General features: G+C 36.8%; 5 protein-coding genes across 5 annotated transcripts; 1 reads left to right on the plus strand and 4 right to left on the minus strand.

Moving 5' to 3' along the window:
• Positions 1–408: 408 nt before the first annotated feature.
• Positions 409–3739, minus strand: LOC111197886. Its single transcript, XM_022716652.2, has 9 exons — positions 3437–3739; positions 3166–3363; positions 2615–2712; positions 2104–2173; positions 1850–2038; positions 1507–1763; positions 1328–1418; positions 1020–1230; positions 409–801 (listed from the first exon to the last, which is right to left on the minus strand). Exons 1-9 carry the CDS (start codon positions 3608–3610, stop codon positions 581–583), a joined length of 1509 nt encoding a protein of 502 aa, XP_022572373.2. The 5' UTR covers positions 3611–3739; the 3' UTR covers positions 409–580.
• Positions 3740–4619: 880 nt separating this feature from the next.
• Positions 4620–6750, plus strand: LOC106444254. The gene is made up of 8 exons (XM_048776660.1): positions 4620–4727; positions 4815–4880; positions 4957–5112; positions 5201–5645; positions 5728–5864; positions 5955–6035; positions 6124–6201; positions 6278–6750. Exons 2-8 carry the CDS (start codon positions 4869–4871, stop codon positions 6311–6313), a joined length of 945 nt encoding a protein of 314 aa, XP_048632617.1. The 5' UTR covers positions 4620–4727; positions 4815–4868; the 3' UTR covers positions 6314–6750.
• A 200-nt stretch (positions 6751–6950) lies between these two features.
• Positions 6951–9731, minus strand: LOC106439857 (pollen-specific leucine-rich repeat extensin-like protein 4). The gene has a single exon (XM_013881392.3). The coding sequence runs from the start codon at positions 9537–9539 to the stop codon at positions 7008–7010; it is 2532 nt and encodes an 843-aa protein (XP_013736846.2). The 5' UTR covers positions 9540–9731; the 3' UTR covers positions 6951–7007.
• A 33-nt stretch (positions 9732–9764) lies between these two features.
• On the minus strand, positions 9765–11106 carry LOC106439858 (CCG-binding protein 1-like). The gene is made up of 2 exons (XM_013881393.3): positions 10710–11106; positions 9765–10346 (listed from the first exon to the last, which is right to left on the minus strand). Exons 1-2 carry the CDS (start codon positions 10918–10920, stop codon positions 9955–9957), a joined length of 603 nt encoding a protein of 200 aa, XP_013736847.2. The 5' UTR covers positions 10921–11106; the 3' UTR covers positions 9765–9954.
• A 2205-nt stretch (positions 11107–13311) lies between these two features.
• On the minus strand, positions 13312–14628 carry LOC106439855. Its single transcript, XM_022716655.2, has 3 exons — positions 13973–14628; positions 13771–13878; positions 13312–13678 (listed from the first exon to the last, which is right to left on the minus strand). Exons 1-3 carry the CDS (start codon positions 14285–14287, stop codon positions 13376–13378), a joined length of 726 nt encoding a protein of 241 aa, XP_022572376.2. The 5' UTR covers positions 14288–14628; the 3' UTR covers positions 13312–13375.
• Positions 14629–16445: the final 1817 nt, after the last annotated feature.

A 16445-nucleotide genomic window follows, 5' to 3' on the forward strand; every position in this document is an offset into this window, starting at 1 on the left:
CGGGTCAGGTTCTGCTCCGTAAAGATTACCCACCACTTCTATCAAAAGAGTATACAGACAATGAGACAAGCAAAAAAAAAAGAGGTGGTCTCTTGTTTTTGTCGTTCTCCACATAAAAGACATACATCCTTCTTGTTGTCCTCAATTCCTCATTCCTTTATTTGCATTCATTAATTTATCTTCTTATATTCTTTCTTCTAGTTCCCACTTCTTAACTAACCCTGAAAATTTTACCGCTTATTTCAAAGCCTAGCTAACCACTTGCCCTTCACACCGACGAATATATTTTCAAACGCGTACGCAAATACATAAGTCGGCAAATATTGAAAGCACAATTAAATGAACGTCCAACCAACAAAACTTTGGAAGCAACACTCGACAACTGAAAAAAAACTAATCTATCTACCCTTGTTTTAACGTTTGGTTTCCAGATTTTATCAAACTTTTCAAAGATCCAAACAACAGAGAAGCAAAGCTAAAGTTGAAGCAAACTGACCATAAGAGCAACTAGCGAAACAGATAATATCTACAAGAAAAGAAGGCAAACCACAAATAATACCAATCTGACTCTCTTATTATATTAAGCAGAAGGCATTGAGGTAGATATCACGACAAAGGATAGGTACTGAAGTCCTTCCTGGATCTTTGTGATGGCTGTAGTTTGGTCAGAGCGAAGACTATCATTAAAAGTGTTTGCCTTTTCCTCCATGGTTGATGTTTTCAGTAGATTATCTTTCGAATCATCATCTGTGGAAGCTCCTTTGATCGCAGCTGAGTATGTTTCAGATACATCAGATATACCTGCAATGTGGAAAGGAGTATTTTAGTTCTCTCGATTTTCACAAACAAGCATTTACATGGAGGACCCGTTATCAAAGTACATTTATGCTAAGTAAACCTTCACAGTAGAAGAAATGTTTTCTGTTTTGTTTTGGGTTATTCAGTAGAAAAGAAGTTCCTTGTATACCTTCTAATATAACAAATGAGATACTAAATGAGTTGGATAATTGTAGACCAACCTGTTATAAAACTGTTGGAAACTGCTTCGACAAATCCAGCCATCGATTCTGCTTTGCCTCTAATCAGCCTAGCTTTTTCAGTAGGATCCTCTGGCCACTCGATTTTCAAAGCTTCGGTGTCTTCATCCTGAACTTTGTTGGCATGAGATATCATGGACTTACCGAGAATAAGCAGATGAGTGACTGCAAAACAGCACATCTCTGAAAGTCTCTGCAGAACAAAAAAAAATCATATTAGTTGGATACTGGTGGTAGAGTGAACAATCTTCAATATATTAACAGCGTTAATAAGGGAACACTCTTCGCACATGAACTCCTTCTGAGTGAAGAGATTCAAGCCTGCCACCAGTCCGCTGGATTATATCGTTTACGCTTAGTCCAGTTAAAGCGTTTGTGAACCTAAAAACACCAAAAGTGAGGAGCAAATTAAAAAAAAAAACAGATCACAGTCAAATATACTGACACATAAGGGAATACTCATGATTACCCAGCAGCCATATCAGCAGCTTTGCTGACACTCGAGTTATGTAAATTCTTCATGTCATCATCACTGCCTTCAGCTTTGGTATCTATTTGCTTCCCTTTGTCAGACTCTGCTTTAATTCCATTCATTTCAGCAGCGAAGCTAAACAGCTGCTGGATCTGTTTGAGCTTCCCGTCATACATCGATTTCTCATCTTGTGACAGTTTCCCCTTTCTCCTGTTGAACAACAGAGTATAGTGGCTTGACAATGCTTCCAATTCCTGGAATCAACACATATAGAAAAATGAGGAAAAACAATATAAATTATCCAAAAAAAAAAAACAAAATTTGATCAAATGTATCTCACCTCAAGCTGCTCCGGACCACCGTAAATGTAAAAGCATCGATCAAATGTCACTTCCTCAATAGTTTGATCCTTAAAGCCTTCCTCGTTCTTGTCAACTCCAAGACCAGTCTCTGTAATCAACAAATCCATAGTCTCCTTGCCCACAAACTCAAGAACTTGCATTCCTTTGGCAGTTAATGCTTTTCCCGTCTGCAGATCAGAAGTCAGATCTAAACGAAACGTTAAGCTAAAGAAATACAGAACAAGACACAAACCTCCAATAGAGACGGTGCATCAGATCCAGCTTCCCTAGGCGAAGAACCTTGCTGGACACTGTTTTCAAGCCTACAAAAAGAAACAACGCGGCATCAACAGCTTAAACTGTCTCCACCTAAGAAAAGCAGTTCCAATTAATGCAGCACAAGACCTCTTGGTTCGTTAAGCTACCACAGTCTAATCAGTTGCCAGCAAAAAAAAAAAGAATTCTTATCTTCAGCAAACTGACACAAATAGCCTACCCAACGTTTTATTGGTGATGGAGAACCAAAGAAGCAAGCAAATTTAGCAGAATAAAGAATCCATTAAGTTCATGGGGTTCTTAAGTCAGCAAAGTATTAATTGCTTAGAGCCTCCGAAACTGAAGTAAATAATATACAGATTCACACTTTCCTTAAGGAGCATTACAACAGTGGAACTAAAGCTTATATCCATCCACAAAGTTTGAAACAGAGTAAAAAATAGTGAAAGCCTTTAGTAAAACAAAAGAGAAAACAGAAAGTAACATACTTTTGAACCAAACTTGTGCCTCCTTTTAATGCATTTCCTAGTGCCAGCCAAGCTCCAGAAGCAAAACTCTCAACTGAATCATCAAAAACCTTCAAACCCTGGAAAAGACCAAGACCCGTAAATTCTTAGCCCCTGCCGTGCGAAGAGTCTTAGGGGCCTAAGACAAATTTTAAAAATAAACTTATTACAACTATAATGAAAACAGTTTTGTAATATGATATATCGCTTTTACCAAATACACAAATCTAACGCTGTAAAAGAATAAGTTTATGCTATATTATGTCATATATGAAAAAAATACATGAATTCAGAAGGTTAGTTAGTCTACTATATGGAAAGGGTTTTTAAAAAATAAGTCTAAACCATTAGATTATAAATTATTTTAAATTTTGGAGCCCTAAAAAATTCATACTAATCGGGGCCTAAAGCTAATGTCTTTTTCAATACACTTTTTCAATACACTGCAGGCACGCCTCTGTTCTTAGCAAATAAGGAATAATGGCATGAACATGGAGAGTGAGCTTCCGCAATAAGAAGCAAGAAAAACTTGCCTGGCTAAGAAGAGACTCTTCACTTGCATCCTCCAACTTAGCCAAAGCTAACTTCTTCAACTTGTGACTCTCATCATCACTATCCTCAGGCTCTTCAGCCTTCTCTTCTCCCTTCGCAGAAGATTCTGATTCTGATTCTTCATCACCTTCCTGCATATCCGCTATGCTTTTCGCTGCTTTCTCCGCCACTGCTGCAGCCTACAAATCAAGGATCAGATTAGTCGGATCTCAGAATACACACAAACTCATCACATTAGGTCAAATTCGTTACATTGCGAGAGATATCTTGGGCAGCTTTCTGGAGATCGGAGAGCACGGAGAAGCCGGAAAACCCCCATCCCCATCCGCCGGTGTTCTTCGGCGGCGACTCCGCCGCGTTCTCGGCATCCTCTCGCTGAATCGGTTCTTTCGCCCCCTCGTGCGATTGTTTGTCGTCGTCCTCCATCGAATTGAATTGGAAATGGTAACAAAAGGGGGTTCGAATCGAAACTGTATTTCAGTTTTAGATAGATGAGTGAAGTCTCACGACTTGACCATTTTGCTTTTTATTATGCCTTCGTCGTGCAGAAAAACCATCCCTCGCGATACGTAAAAAAAAGACAGTTATCTTTCTTCCTTGGCCCAATAATTTATTCTTAGGCCCAACAGGTTTCTTTTTTTTTCTATTGATTTTTCTCAACTACCATGTCTAAAATATAGACGTTAAAAAAGTTGTGTTTAAATATTTTTTTCCACCGTAGCCTACTGGTTAATGTTTAAACACTTCTACACCAAGATTTAGATCGGATCTCAAGCTATACAATTTTCTTGCAGATTACAGAAAATTTAAGTTTCAAGTCTCGTAAATAATGATTTATTAATGTAGACTATAAAAAGAAAAATTTACAAGAGATCTTCGACATGGTGCAAGTAAACTTGGTTAGGAGTGGATTTTCATAAGACGGCTCAGATGATGCAGCTAAGCGTAGATCCTCATAAGTCAGATAGTATTGTCGGTTATCGAATCGTTTATTTATGTAATAATTATCATAAATGTTTATCATAATAAATCAGCGTTAAAAAAAATATTTTTTTCCCATTTTCTTATGTTGAAGTGGGTCATCTAATATACAAAGTTCAATATTAAAACGTTTTGTCAAGAAATTTAAATTCTCATAATAATCACGATGATGTCTTGTTCTTAAATTTTTGGTTGATGAGGTGAGAGGAGTAATCCTTCCCTATTTAAACATCACAAGCTTTGTGAATTTACGAGATGGATGATGTAATGTCATCTTCAATTTTCGCGCCTCTTTCAGAACAAACCACGTGACCCTCACGTGGAGAAACCTAACCGACTCTGACTCTTCAAATCCTTGCCTTTCGTCTTCTCTTCTCTTCTCTTCAAAGCTTCGCAATATTCTCTGTTTCCCGAGAAAATTCAGAGAGAAAAGAAAGCCATTGTTGATTTTTCTCCAAGATTCAGCAGTAAACTTCGCCGATTCCGAATCGATAGTGGAGATGGAGTCACCAAAGGTCCACGAAGCGGGGAAAGTCGAAGAAACACACCAGAAAGTTGATCCGTGAGTAGTAAAACTAAGCTCCTTTCATTTACATTGACGCTTTCTCCATAGAACCTCTCCGAAAAATCAGTTTAACTATTTGTACAGAGAATCAGAGGAATCTAAAGAGGACCCAAACGCACTCGTGTTCTAGCTCTTGATATGATACTCAAGGTGGTTTTATTTACTTAAATCTCATTTCCTCGTGATCTGATCGTAAAGTCTCTCAAGAACGTGATTGTTGTTGCAGTCTCTGTTGAAAATCAGCGTCTTCTTAAGCGATTTTCTGTTGGAGTTTTGTCAAGAAACACATCACAGCCTCACAGAAGATGGTGAATACGCCGTAACCCCTTCCACCCAGCTTCGTGATTTTCTTCTCAGCAATCTAAACGTCACCCATCCTCTGGTCTGAGTCTCTGACCTCTAAGACATTTTGATCTATGGTTATGGTTAGTTACTCTTTCTCTAACCTCCATATATATCTTGTTTTTCAGGAAGCAAACGGTGTATTCGACTTCTTGGTAACCATCTTGGAGGTTTTACCTCTCTGGAGAAGTGTAGAAGAACCTCTGAGTTCCAAGTTTGAAGTATACCACCAAGTGGCGAAAAAGATTTGTAACAGGTGCAAATTGGTTACGGTATATCCGGTTGAACGCTCTTACGGTCTAATCGTGGTTGCTAGCTCACTCAGGGAAATCAAGGCAAGTCAACTTTTATTTTATTTTATTATCTTAAGCGTCCTTTTTTTCCTTAAAATGATGCTAGAAATGTTTTTTATGGTTTTTATGACACAGCCTGCCTTCAAGGATTTCGCATTTGAGAACATCCTTAAGGTTATCAGAATCGCCTTGATGATGATGACTTGTGACAAGGAAGGATGTGGAAAACAAAACTATGTTGAGCGTGTGATCAGTAAACTTCCAGCTGTTTTCACAATTGGTAAGAGCTTATCAAAGTGTATTTTGGTTCTTATAATGCACTTTTTTTTTGAGGGTTCTTTTTTTTTAACGGAATTGTTTAGCTGTGGAGTGGGAGAAGAATGAGACTGAAGAAGATATATTTGCTACCACTTCTGTTCTGGCTACTGAAATTGATATTAGTGAGATATTCAAATACGAAGGTGACAGTTTATTCACTAAATACCGTCTTGTGTCCATGGTACGTATATCTAAATCCGTAAGTTTCATTTTTTTTTTTTTATTGAAGATTATGTTACCAGAAACCAACTCAAGATGTTGTAATATTCAGGTTTGCTGTCATGGAGATCAGTACAGTTGCATGGCTTATGAAAACAGAAGCTGGGTCATACATTTTGGTACTCAGAATGAGGTGAAGCAGCAAGTTTCTTGATCTGTGACTTGTTTTATATTGGATTTTGTAAAAGTTGAACTGAGTGAGGTGTGTTGCTTTTATACAGGTTAGTGGAGATTGGAATAGGGTTCTCAGTATTTTTGCAAAACTGAAGATTCGACCAGAGATTCTGTTATTCGAAAACGTAAGCCTCCTAGGACTCTGCATACTTGCTTATGTGTTTTGTGAGGTGTTCTCAGTTCCATCAACTTGAATGGCAGGTGATGGGGAGAGACCAGATTGTGTCCAGGAACTAATTTCTGAAGACCAATAAGAGCTTTTGAATGGTGTAGAGAAGGGATTTTGATGTATATGCAATACTTTAGAATCGATTCTTTGGTGGTTAAAACGTTGTGACCCTTATTTGTCTTTTCTCTTCAGCTCAAACTCAACATCCTGATTGATATGAACACTGAATAAAGTACCAATTTTCAAAACACTTCTAAGTTTTGCTTCGCTTTATGCATTTCTATAATGCTTTTGAAGATGATCATAGAGAGATATATTCAATTGTTGTTCAATACTAAAACTTTTAACTTGTCCGCCTTTATTTTTTTGCATTTGAAACTTGTTTGAGACCTAATTTATGAAAAACTCTTAACAACGGTTTAACCTCCCGTTGTGAAGATCATGCTTATTGGATACATTAATTTTCAATTCACCTAAGATCGAGTTTGGAAACTGTAGATTCTAGGATACCATAATCGTGAAACGGCCTTAGCAACACAATAGAGAAGAAGCATAACAACTTTCAAAATGTAAAATCTTTCATGTACCAAAAAAGATGTTAATTGTTACTACACAAACTTCATATGATTCTTTGTAAGGAGTTAATGCTACTTCGATACATTGCCATCATTTGTTTTCTTCTTTTGTCTTCCTCAAGTTTTCTGATCTTTTTTTTTCTCTCTCACAACGCGATTCATAATATAGAATTAAATCTCTCTAATATTAATAGCCCGGAAACATTGGAGGTGGTGGCGATGCATATTGGTGACCAACGAATGGTGGTATGATGAATTCATCACTTGGAGGTGGTGCCTCTGTGGTCTGTGTCGGTGTTCCTGGGGGAGGAGAGTTGACCGGTGTTTGTGGTGGAGATTGAATTGGGGTTGGCGACTGTGGCTGTGGGGAGGGAACCGGTGGTGGAGGAGAGTGGACAGGCGGCGGGGGAGAATATACCGGTGGTGGTGGAGAATGGACTGGTGGTGGAGGTGAATGGACTGGTGGTGGAGGAGAGTGGACTGGTGGCGGTGGAGAATGTACCGGTGGCGGTGGTGAATGGACTGGTGGTGGCGGTGGTGGAGAATAAACGGGTGGTGGAGGTGAATGGACTGGTGGTGGAGGAGAATGTACCGGTGGTGGTGGAGGAGAATATACCGGTGGTGGTGGTGAATGGACTGGTGGTGGAGGAGAATGTACCGGTGGTGGTGGTGAGTGGACTGGGGGTGGAGGAGAATGAATTGGTGGTGGTGGTGAGTGGACTGGGGGTGGAGGAGAATGAACTGGAACTGGAGGAGAAACCGTTGGGGGATGTGATTGATGTGGCGGAGGTGGGCTGCGTCGGAACTTCACTGGAGATTGATCATATGGATCATTTGGTTGTGGGGACTCTTTTGGAGGTTGTGGAGATGAATACACTGTTGGTGGTGAATGGACAGGTGCTGGTGGTGAGTGGACTGAAAGTGGAGGAGAAACCGTTGGGGGATGTGATTGATGTGGCGGAGGCGGGCTGCGTCTGAACTTCACTGGAGACTGATCATATGGATCATTTGGTTGTGGTGACTCTTTCGGAGCTTGTGGTTTCTGAACCGGTGATGGTGGTGAATACACTGGTGTTGGGGGTGGTGGTGAATGGACAGGTGGTGGTGGAGAATAGACCGGTGGGGGTGGAGAATGAACCGGCGGTGGTGGTGGAGAATGAACCGGTGGGGGTGGAGAATGAACCGGCGGTGGTGGTGGAGAATGAACCGGCGGTGGTGGTGAATGGACTGGTGGGGGCGGTGGTGGTGAGTGGACTGGTGGCGGAGGAGAATGTACTGGTGGTGGTGGTGAATGGATTGGTGGTGGCGGTGGAGAATATACCGGAGGCGGTGGAGACTGAATATGAGACGGAGGAGAAACCACCGGAAGATGCGGCTGTGGAGGAGGTGGGTTACGCCTGAACTTCACAGGAGACTGGTCAGATGGGTCATTTGGTTTTGGAGACTCTTTAGGTGGTTGTGGGTTATGTACTGGCTGAGATGGCACCGGTGATGGTTGCTTCGACTTCGATGGTGTAGAGGGGCTATAACCGCCACCAGCACACTTGTCCTTACTACAATCAACGGGACGGCTAATCACTACCGCACATTCCTTGGCCGACCTTTGTTTAGGCCTATCTGGCAAGCAGTTACGTGTATCGTCCAATGCAATCTCCTTCTGACTACCTGGGACACATGAATCACCTTGTCCATTGAAATAATTGTAGGCATACGTCAAATTAACCAACTTAGGCAACTTGCAGATATTCTCCGGCACAAACCCAGTGAGTTTATTTCCAGAGATATCAATCTCTTCGACGCCAGTAAGCCCAACAAAGCTCTGCGGTAAAACACCCGTGAATGAGTTCATGCTAGCATCAAAAACGTTCACATTGGCTAGCTTTCCGATCTCTGATGGGAAACAACCTCCAAGACGGTTGTCCTTGAATATGATTTCGTTGAGATTCTTCATGTTCCCAATACTTTTAGGGACACAACCGTTGAATTTGTTGTGAGCGAAGGTCACGACGGAAGCAGAGGATTCTCCAAGAGACTCAGGAATGGTGGAAGTGAATCTGTTGTTGTTCAAGAAAATGGCATCGAGATCCTTCTTGAAAAGCTGAGGAGGGACTTGACCTTCGAAATCATTGAACCTAAGATCGATGAATTTAACAGCCGGCCACGAAAGGACAACCGAAGGGAAAGGTCCTACGAAACGGTTGTTGCTGGCATCGAACTCATACATTAACTTCAACCTATCGAGACTCTTGGGTATGATACCACAAAACCGGTTCGAATTCAAATGGAACATGGCCACATCCGTCATCAAACCAAGCTCAACGGGTAAATGTCCCGCAATATCTGCACCATTAAGATCTACGCCGGCCACAACCGCGACGCTAGGATCATCAAGAGCCGGTGCACAAAACACGCCTGTGTAGCCACACACGTGCGGACCATGCCAGTTTCCGGTGGTGTTAAACGGGTCTGAATAGACTGCTTTTTTCCATGCTTGGAGAGCGATATAAGCTCTTTTAAGCCTATTGTTGGCAAACGTCTCCTTGAGATCGACCTCATACTCAATATCATCAGGAAGATCGCCGTTCTCGGGTAATGTCAAGAGCTGTCGCTGCGCAATGAACGAGGCTTCTGCGTCCGTGAGTGCTAAAACAACAGAGGAGGATAAGAAGAATAGGACACAGCCAAAGGCCGTGAGAGAAAATGGAGGAGGTTTAGTCATGGCTTAGATCAAAACCTTGGAAAAGACCCAAGGCTGCATGGAAAGTATGGAGATAACAAAGGGGGTTAGTATTAATAAATACCAAAACGATTTTTCAATTTGCATCACCAAACAGTTTTTGTCCTATATTTAGAAGACTTTTGTTTTGTTTTTTGAAAGATTTTGCTTAACATTCGGAGACAGAACATTATCAAGAATAGAAATCTCTCCGTAACCAAAACCAGGTACTAAAATAAGCACACGGCTTCAAAACAACTTTATTATCAGACCATTCAAGATCATCACACATTGACAAACCATATTTTATAGGTATTATGAAAAGGTATTATAATAATTATATGTTATAAAGCAAAGTATCAAGAAACCACTTGTTGCTATATGTACATAGAAGTAAAACTGTGTGAGATGGATTCTTTCAGTCTGTTTCGTGGTCCGGAGCGTGAGAGAACCAAGCAGGGATGGTTCCTTTGGCTCTAAGCAATCTTGTGAAAGCAGAATCTGGCATTCTTGATTTCTCTTCTTCTTCCAATTCTTCTTGAGATTTTGGTAAACCATCGGGGACGTGAACGTGCGGTTTCATCTTATCTGAATCCGTTTCCTCTGTAACCTCTAAACCATTCTTGGTTTTGCTTTCCTTCTTCATCGAAGCAAGTCCATGTAAACACCCGATTAGCAATTTCAAACCGCCTGTTTGCAAGATTAGATTCTCAACTTCCACCTTTGGCTTCTCCTTCTCAAGGTCTTTGAGTTCAAAGTAAGCTCTCCAGCAGCTGTAAGAAGCATCACCTTCGAGTGTAGAACAGTAATCTGAAATCGAACAAAAAACATGTCTCAAATATCTAATAACATCAATTTACAAAAAAAAAAATCTCACTCATATTAAAAAGATACATTAAATTACTTTAAAAAAAACTACATTTTCTGTAAATTCAATTTTCAGTAACTTTTAACAATACTAATTCAACAAAATCGTTAATTTTCTTAAAATTTACAATTTTTTATAGAAAACACAAAAATCTATCTTTTATATTTTTTCTTCTTTCTAAAACATCAAAGAATATTTCATATATTAAAAAGTAGATATTTCATATATTCTCAAGGACATCTTTCTATGTAATACATGCAAGAACAGAACAGGAAACGTTTTCTTGGTCGGTAAAATATATGTACCTGAGAGTTCGGTCTCGGCCTTTTCTATTAATGGCGGATCTTGAAGTACACGGTCGAATTTTCCGCGGCTGAAGAGCTCAAGCTTAGGAACGTCTCTCGTGCTTGAACACCTGACCACCGCAAAACAAGACTTCGACGGTTCGACGAACTGAGGCTTGCCGTGAAACTCTATAGGGAGAGGAAACGGACGAAGAGTAACAGACTTTATCATCTTCACTGAAAGAAAGATATTATTATCAGCAAGTAGCAAGAAAGAAGGGTTGGTTTTTAAAGTTCGAGATTATGCAGAAGAGTGAAATGGATAAGGCTTCGGATACTTTTTTTTATAGAGAAAAGGAAAAAGCAAATTGAATTATGAAAATATGGCCCATAGGTTTAGCGCCGTTGATTTTATTTGTGTATATAATCATAATTTAAGATAAGGTTGTATAAATATAAAATATCCTTTGATTGGTCCCACACCCAAAATATCTTAAATGGGTTTTGCCAAAAGACTAATGCTGGTGTCTTTCAATCAAGCAGAACTAGGCTACCAGCATACATTATCTAATTTGGTTCTGAATATCTAGAAAATCATATCAAAATTATTATATATATATATATATATATATTTTTTTTTTATAGAGAAAAGGAAAAAGCAAATTGAATTATGAAAATATGGCCCATAAATTTAGCGCCGTTAATTTTATTTGTGTATATAATCATAATTTAAGATAAGGTTGTATAAATATAAAATATCCTTTGATTGGTCCCACACCCAAAATATCTTAAATGGGTTTTGCCAAAAGACTAATGCTGGTGTCTTTCAATCCAGCAGAGCTAGGCTACCAGCATACATTAGCTAATTTGGTTCTGAATATCTAGAAAATCATATCAAAATTATTATATATATATATATATATTAGTGCGATGTTTGCAAAATGATTAATTAATATAAAATTCAACTTCACAGTTCTTTTCCTTCCTGTAAATCTTTCAGAGCAAACAGCTCATTTCTGTTTTTTTGTTCTTTTTAAATGGCATAATTAAATGACATTTAAAATAGTAGATTGACTTTAAACTTGTAAAAATACATATATAACCGTACAAAAATTTAAAGTTCAATAAAATATTCACAAAAAAAAAAATTGAAATCTGATATCTTTAAAAAATAACAATGGATCAAGCATAAAATGAAAAGTCGAATATAGGAAGTTATTTAAGATGAAAATTTTTAACCCACATATATATAAACTTTTAAATTAAATAATAATAAACTCTTAACTTCTATTAATCTAATCGTATTGGAAACGTAAAATAAATAGTGATATAATATATATATATATATACACTTGAAATACTTGAAATTTTTAATGTTTTTATGAATGACATTTTCCAATAAAAGAACGTAATCAGATTTTCGATTTATATGAGAATTTGAAAATAATTATAAGCAATTTCAATTTATATTTACATTTGCATATACTATTAACAATTATGATTAATAAAAAAAAATATAAATTTATCATAAGTGTCGTTTTAAGTAAGTAAATATAAGTTTAACTGACAAAAAATTGCCAATAAATTTTCATAATGACGTAAACTATTACTTTATAATATTTGAGTGATTACCGGTAAATAAACGTATTTTTTTGGTAAAATTTATTTTATTGATATGTTACCATTTTATCAATATACTATTTTAATATTCATACCCAATTGCGACAGATTCGAAAAGACATTGACATGATAATTATTTTAGAACGTCAAAAATACGCCATCATAAAATCTCGGGAATAGATTTTAGATATGCAATGTTTTATTAAAAATTGAAAAGGTACAAAAAAATTAATCAGATATTGCTGACAAAATAGTTCAAAATAGAGTTTGAATTAATTATTTAAAAATAAATCAAAGTACAACATCATATTAAACATGGTAATGTATATTACATTTATATGACAAATTTCTTTAGAATTCTTCTCAGCAACAATTTTTTGAATATTGTATTTGTATTTATATTGCACTTTCATATGGAAGGAAACACGAAGGTTCTTGTTATTATTTTCATTTTTTAGCCTGGTGACTATATATAGAGATGTAAATCTACTTTAAATTTTCCTTAAATATGTCATGAAACTTTTCAATCAAATAATTTATAACAAACATATTAAAAAGCAAATACCCTATGATGTTAATTTGCAGCAAATGGAATTAAATAACTCAATTTGTTGAATATTTATGTTTGAGTCCACAAATTAGAAGTGTAATGAGTACTTTTGTTTTGTGAACTACTCTAGAGAAATATTGAATCCTAAAGAACGGTTTATACGCGGGATGAATACTTTTGTGTCACCCTACACATTCGATGTCTGATTGGAAATGGCCAGGGCTTGTACATTGTTTCTACAAACATACAAAGCGATGTCCATACAAAGTTGTTTTGGTTGTATTGTCGATTAATATTTTGTTCCACGGCTTGTATTCGTGTAGAATTGCAACTAAATTAGCTCTTGTTGAAAAAATAATTATTAGAGTTTCTATTCTATTATTTGATCCATAGAAATGTAAAATTTGGTTTGGTGAACTTGGAGGGCAAGTTATTTGTCCATGGAAGATAATTAAAAAAAACTATTTAGAAACCTCAATTACATAGTACTGCTTCTGCATTACACTTTTTGTCTCTCTTACAGAAGCCCTCCAGTTAAAGAATTTACAGCATTTGCGTAGAGGTCGGTAAGAGAGTACTGCCTCAGATTTCTCACCTCGTACCAAGAGTTCAACGACTCAAGGTTCTTGTCTGTCCCTGAAAACGCCACCTGGATTCCAATGTTGCAATTAGCCTCGCCTCCATTAGCCTTGCATTTTGCTGTTGGAACCGCACAATCCGTCCCATTCAGACACACGGAAGACGATCCTCCTTTGCACGAGTCGCATCCGAAGTTGTTCCAGAACAGATTCTGCAACACTCCCCTCTGAAACTCCATCACCTGCCACAATAATGTTTCAAGTTTAGCGATTCAAATGCATTGTTGTTATGTTGTTTTGTTTTGAAAAAGGGTTTAAGGTTAATAATCATTACAAGTGTGAAAGATGTGATTGTGTGACTTCCATCAGCGACCTTCGCAGGGTAAGATCTTGCTGCGTATTTCGAGCCTGCGAACCCAACCATGTGTCCTCCTGCTTCACTCTTTTCACAACAACATCCCAAATAATTATTTAGTTTTTTTTTGTGGTTGTGTCTCATTGATATTACGTCATGATATAGCCATTGAGATACTTACCGGGTTGAACTTACTTGTGTCGATGGAGAGAAGAGAGATCTCGTCCACCTTAGGTCTAAAAAGCGCCAGCTGCGCCATTTTCGCAGCTAAACCAAGACGAGAATCGCAAGGGGAAAGCTGGATTTGGTCAAGGAAGAAAGCTTCTTTGCTTGAGATTGCAACACCTACGGTGAAACCATCTCCTTTGCTTATTTCAGTGTCTGAACATGGACTGTACACCACGTTGTTGTCCAAGGCTCCGACCAAAACATCAACCATCACCATCAATAACATGATGGTCGTAGTGACCTTTCCTAAGGTTGCTGGTTTCACCATTCCTAGAGATCCTCTTTAGATTGATCTTGTGAAGAAAGGATAAAAATCAGAACGAGGTTGTTTCAAGGGTGAGCTTTTTCTGGGTTTAGGATGATCCTTCAAAGGAAAAGAAAATGATGGAGTTAAGACGCAACAAACGGTTACTTCGGCTGTAAAAATGGATCTGTCTCCTTTTTCTTTCTTGGAACACTAATTGTTTGGATCTCTCCTTAAATTAGTAATTTCTTATTAACAGAAAAGTAATTGAATGTATTGCTATTGTTGGTAATGTATACTCTTTTTTCTGCTTCTTGGTAAAACTGAGCTGTTTTATTTGCCATATTCTCTAGTTAATTCAAGGGAATACAATCTGGTGCAAGCAATTAGTGTGTATAAAGCTGCCACCATCAAAACGTTTAAAAAGGAGTTTGGATTGTCATTTAGACAGGTTTCACATTTACAGATAACACTATACATGTAATATAACATATGAAATAATGTACAATTTATAAATACCAAATTTTATGATATAATATATCAACTAGATTGATAAATTTTTTTGTTTTAATTTTTTCTGAAAATTTTAATTTTTATATTTTTTTAAATCATATTTGTATTTAATATTAATTTAATATAATAAAATAATTCTTTAAATAAATAAAATACATAGTTGAACATAACATTAATCAATAGATCACGATATTTTTTTAATAGAGTAGATGATAAAATAACATTCAAAATAATATCACACAACTTCCATAGAAAGAAACAAAAGAAAAATATTTTAACGCATCATGTTTATACCATAGTGGTTTCATAGACAATTTTTTTCAAATCTTTACAGTTCATTAAAAAATAAGAATCCAAAAAACTTGCAAACTCCTTGATTTAAAGAGACGGTTAACTATAACCTTAACTGGGTGTTTTACCTCGTTGCTAGAACTCGACGGGTACAGTCCATACTCACAGGTTGTACTCTTGAGTTGCAAGTGACATTTTCCTAAACTTCTTAATTTCATCATTGTATTGTATTGGCTCGAGTCTAAATCAATGCTCCCTCCATATGAGCTGTATACATTGCTTTGACCCGGTTTCATCCATTAGTGAAGTTCTGATAGTGATACGTTTCCTTCTAAAGCATGCAGAATCTGCTTGTTTTTCACACAAAATTATTAACATATATCCTTGAGACTATATTTTGCAACGTTAAAAAAAAGATTAATGGCTGACTCCTAGGAGAAGAGAAAGGATGAAGTATGTTATAATTTGGCTCATGTGAGGTCTGTGGCAAGGGGGATGGCGGCGAACACGACATAGCATAACCACAATGTGAGCCATCTCTTCTCTGTTGTACTCTTATTCATATTTGTATTAGTTAAATCCTCAAGCCTTCTTCATATATTATAATATTATATTAGTTTGATTATTTTTTATTAAAAAAAGCAATAGACTATAATTAAAAGATATTGAAATATACTTTAAATAGGAAAAATCTAAACATTTTATTTACAAATCTTAATGGTTTCTTTACAAAAATTTTAACATAATAAATTTTCAAATATCTGGCATTTGTTGTTGCGATTTGTACTCAAACAATGCAGTTAAAATTTTCAAATATTTTGCAGTAATCTAGGAAGTTCAACAAACATGGAAATATCCATTTTTATATTTATTTTAATTATAATATAAGATAATATAAATTGTCATTGACATTGTCACTTTAACCCGAACACAAGCAGCCATGCGAGATATATACAAACACCCAGTCTGTTTTTTTTGACTAAAACAAACACCCAGTCTTAGTAACATGGCAAATGAAATGTATATATTGTTTAGCATTGGTAAAATGAAAGAGCATATATAAAAAAAATTTGCTACATTATTAACTTTTTATAAAATGAATTTATTGAACCACTAAAGAGGAAAGGATTAAAGAACAAAATAATAATGAAGGAGAATATTTGAAAGTGCATAGGTCACTTAAGGTTAGATGTGAAGAATTTGTTGTCATATGGTCGTATATTTTGTAAGAAGTGAAAAGTTTATTGTCATAGTCACCAAGGTTAGAACATGAGTAAGATCGGGTATTAGTTTTTAACAATAACAAAACTATATGGTTGCATATTTTGTAAAGAGGAGTAATTGCTGTAAATTGAGTATTTGGCATGCAAATTGTTTA

The sequence above is a fragment of the Brassica napus genome, chromosome A3 (genome assembly GCF_020379485.1).
Source record: "Brassica napus cultivar Da-Ae chromosome A3, Da-Ae, whole genome shotgun sequence".
Lineage (NCBI taxonomy): Eukaryota > Viridiplantae > Streptophyta > Magnoliopsida > Brassicales > Brassicaceae > Brassica > Brassica napus.

Bases quoted from the DNA above. Each gene is read 5' to 3' on its own strand.
- LOC111197886 (XM_022716652.2), bottom strand. From the start codon at position 3,610: ATGGAGGACGACGACAAACAATCGCACGAGGGGGCGAAAGAACCGATT. The intron at 2,174-2,614 runs GTATGTTACTTT...TTCTTTTTGTAG, and splicing joins GGCACAAGTTTGGTTCAAAA to GCTTGAAAACAGTGTCCAGC. The intron at 1,231-1,327 runs GTGCGAAGAGTG...TTTGTTCTGCAG, and splicing joins TTCACTCAGAAGGAGTTCAT to AGACTTTCAGAGATGTGCTG.
- LOC106444254 (XM_048776660.1), top strand. The intron at 5,646-5,727 runs GTAAGAGCTTAT...GGAATTGTTTAG, and splicing joins TCCAGCTGTTTTCACAATTG to CTGTGGAGTGGGAGAAGAAT. The intron at 6,036-6,123 runs GTGAAGCAGCAA...GCTTTTATACAG, and splicing joins ATTTTGGTACTCAGAATGAG to GTTAGTGGAGATTGGAATAG.
- LOC106439857 (XM_013881392.3), bottom strand. From the start codon at position 9,539: ATGACTAAACCTCCTCCATTTTCTCTCACGGCCTTTGGCTGTGTCCTA.
- LOC106439858 (XM_013881393.3), bottom strand. From the start codon at position 10,920: ATGATAAAGTCTGTTACTCTTCGTCCGTTTCCTCTCCCTATAGAGTTT. The intron at 10,347-10,709 runs GTACATATATTT...GTTCGATTTCAG, and splicing joins GGCCGAGACCGAACTCTCAG to ATTACTGTTCTACACTCGAA.
- LOC106439855 (XM_022716655.2), bottom strand. From the start codon at position 14,287: ATGGTGAAACCAGCAACCTTAGGAAAGGTCACTACGACCATCATGTTA. The intron at 13,879-13,972 runs GTAAGTATCTCA...TGTTGTGAAAAG, and splicing joins ACACAAGTAAGTTCAACCCG to AGTGAAGCAGGAGGACACAT. The intron at 13,679-13,770 runs GTAATGATTATT...TTATTGTGGCAG, and splicing joins CAATCACATCTTTCACACTT to GTGATGGAGTTTCAGAGGGG.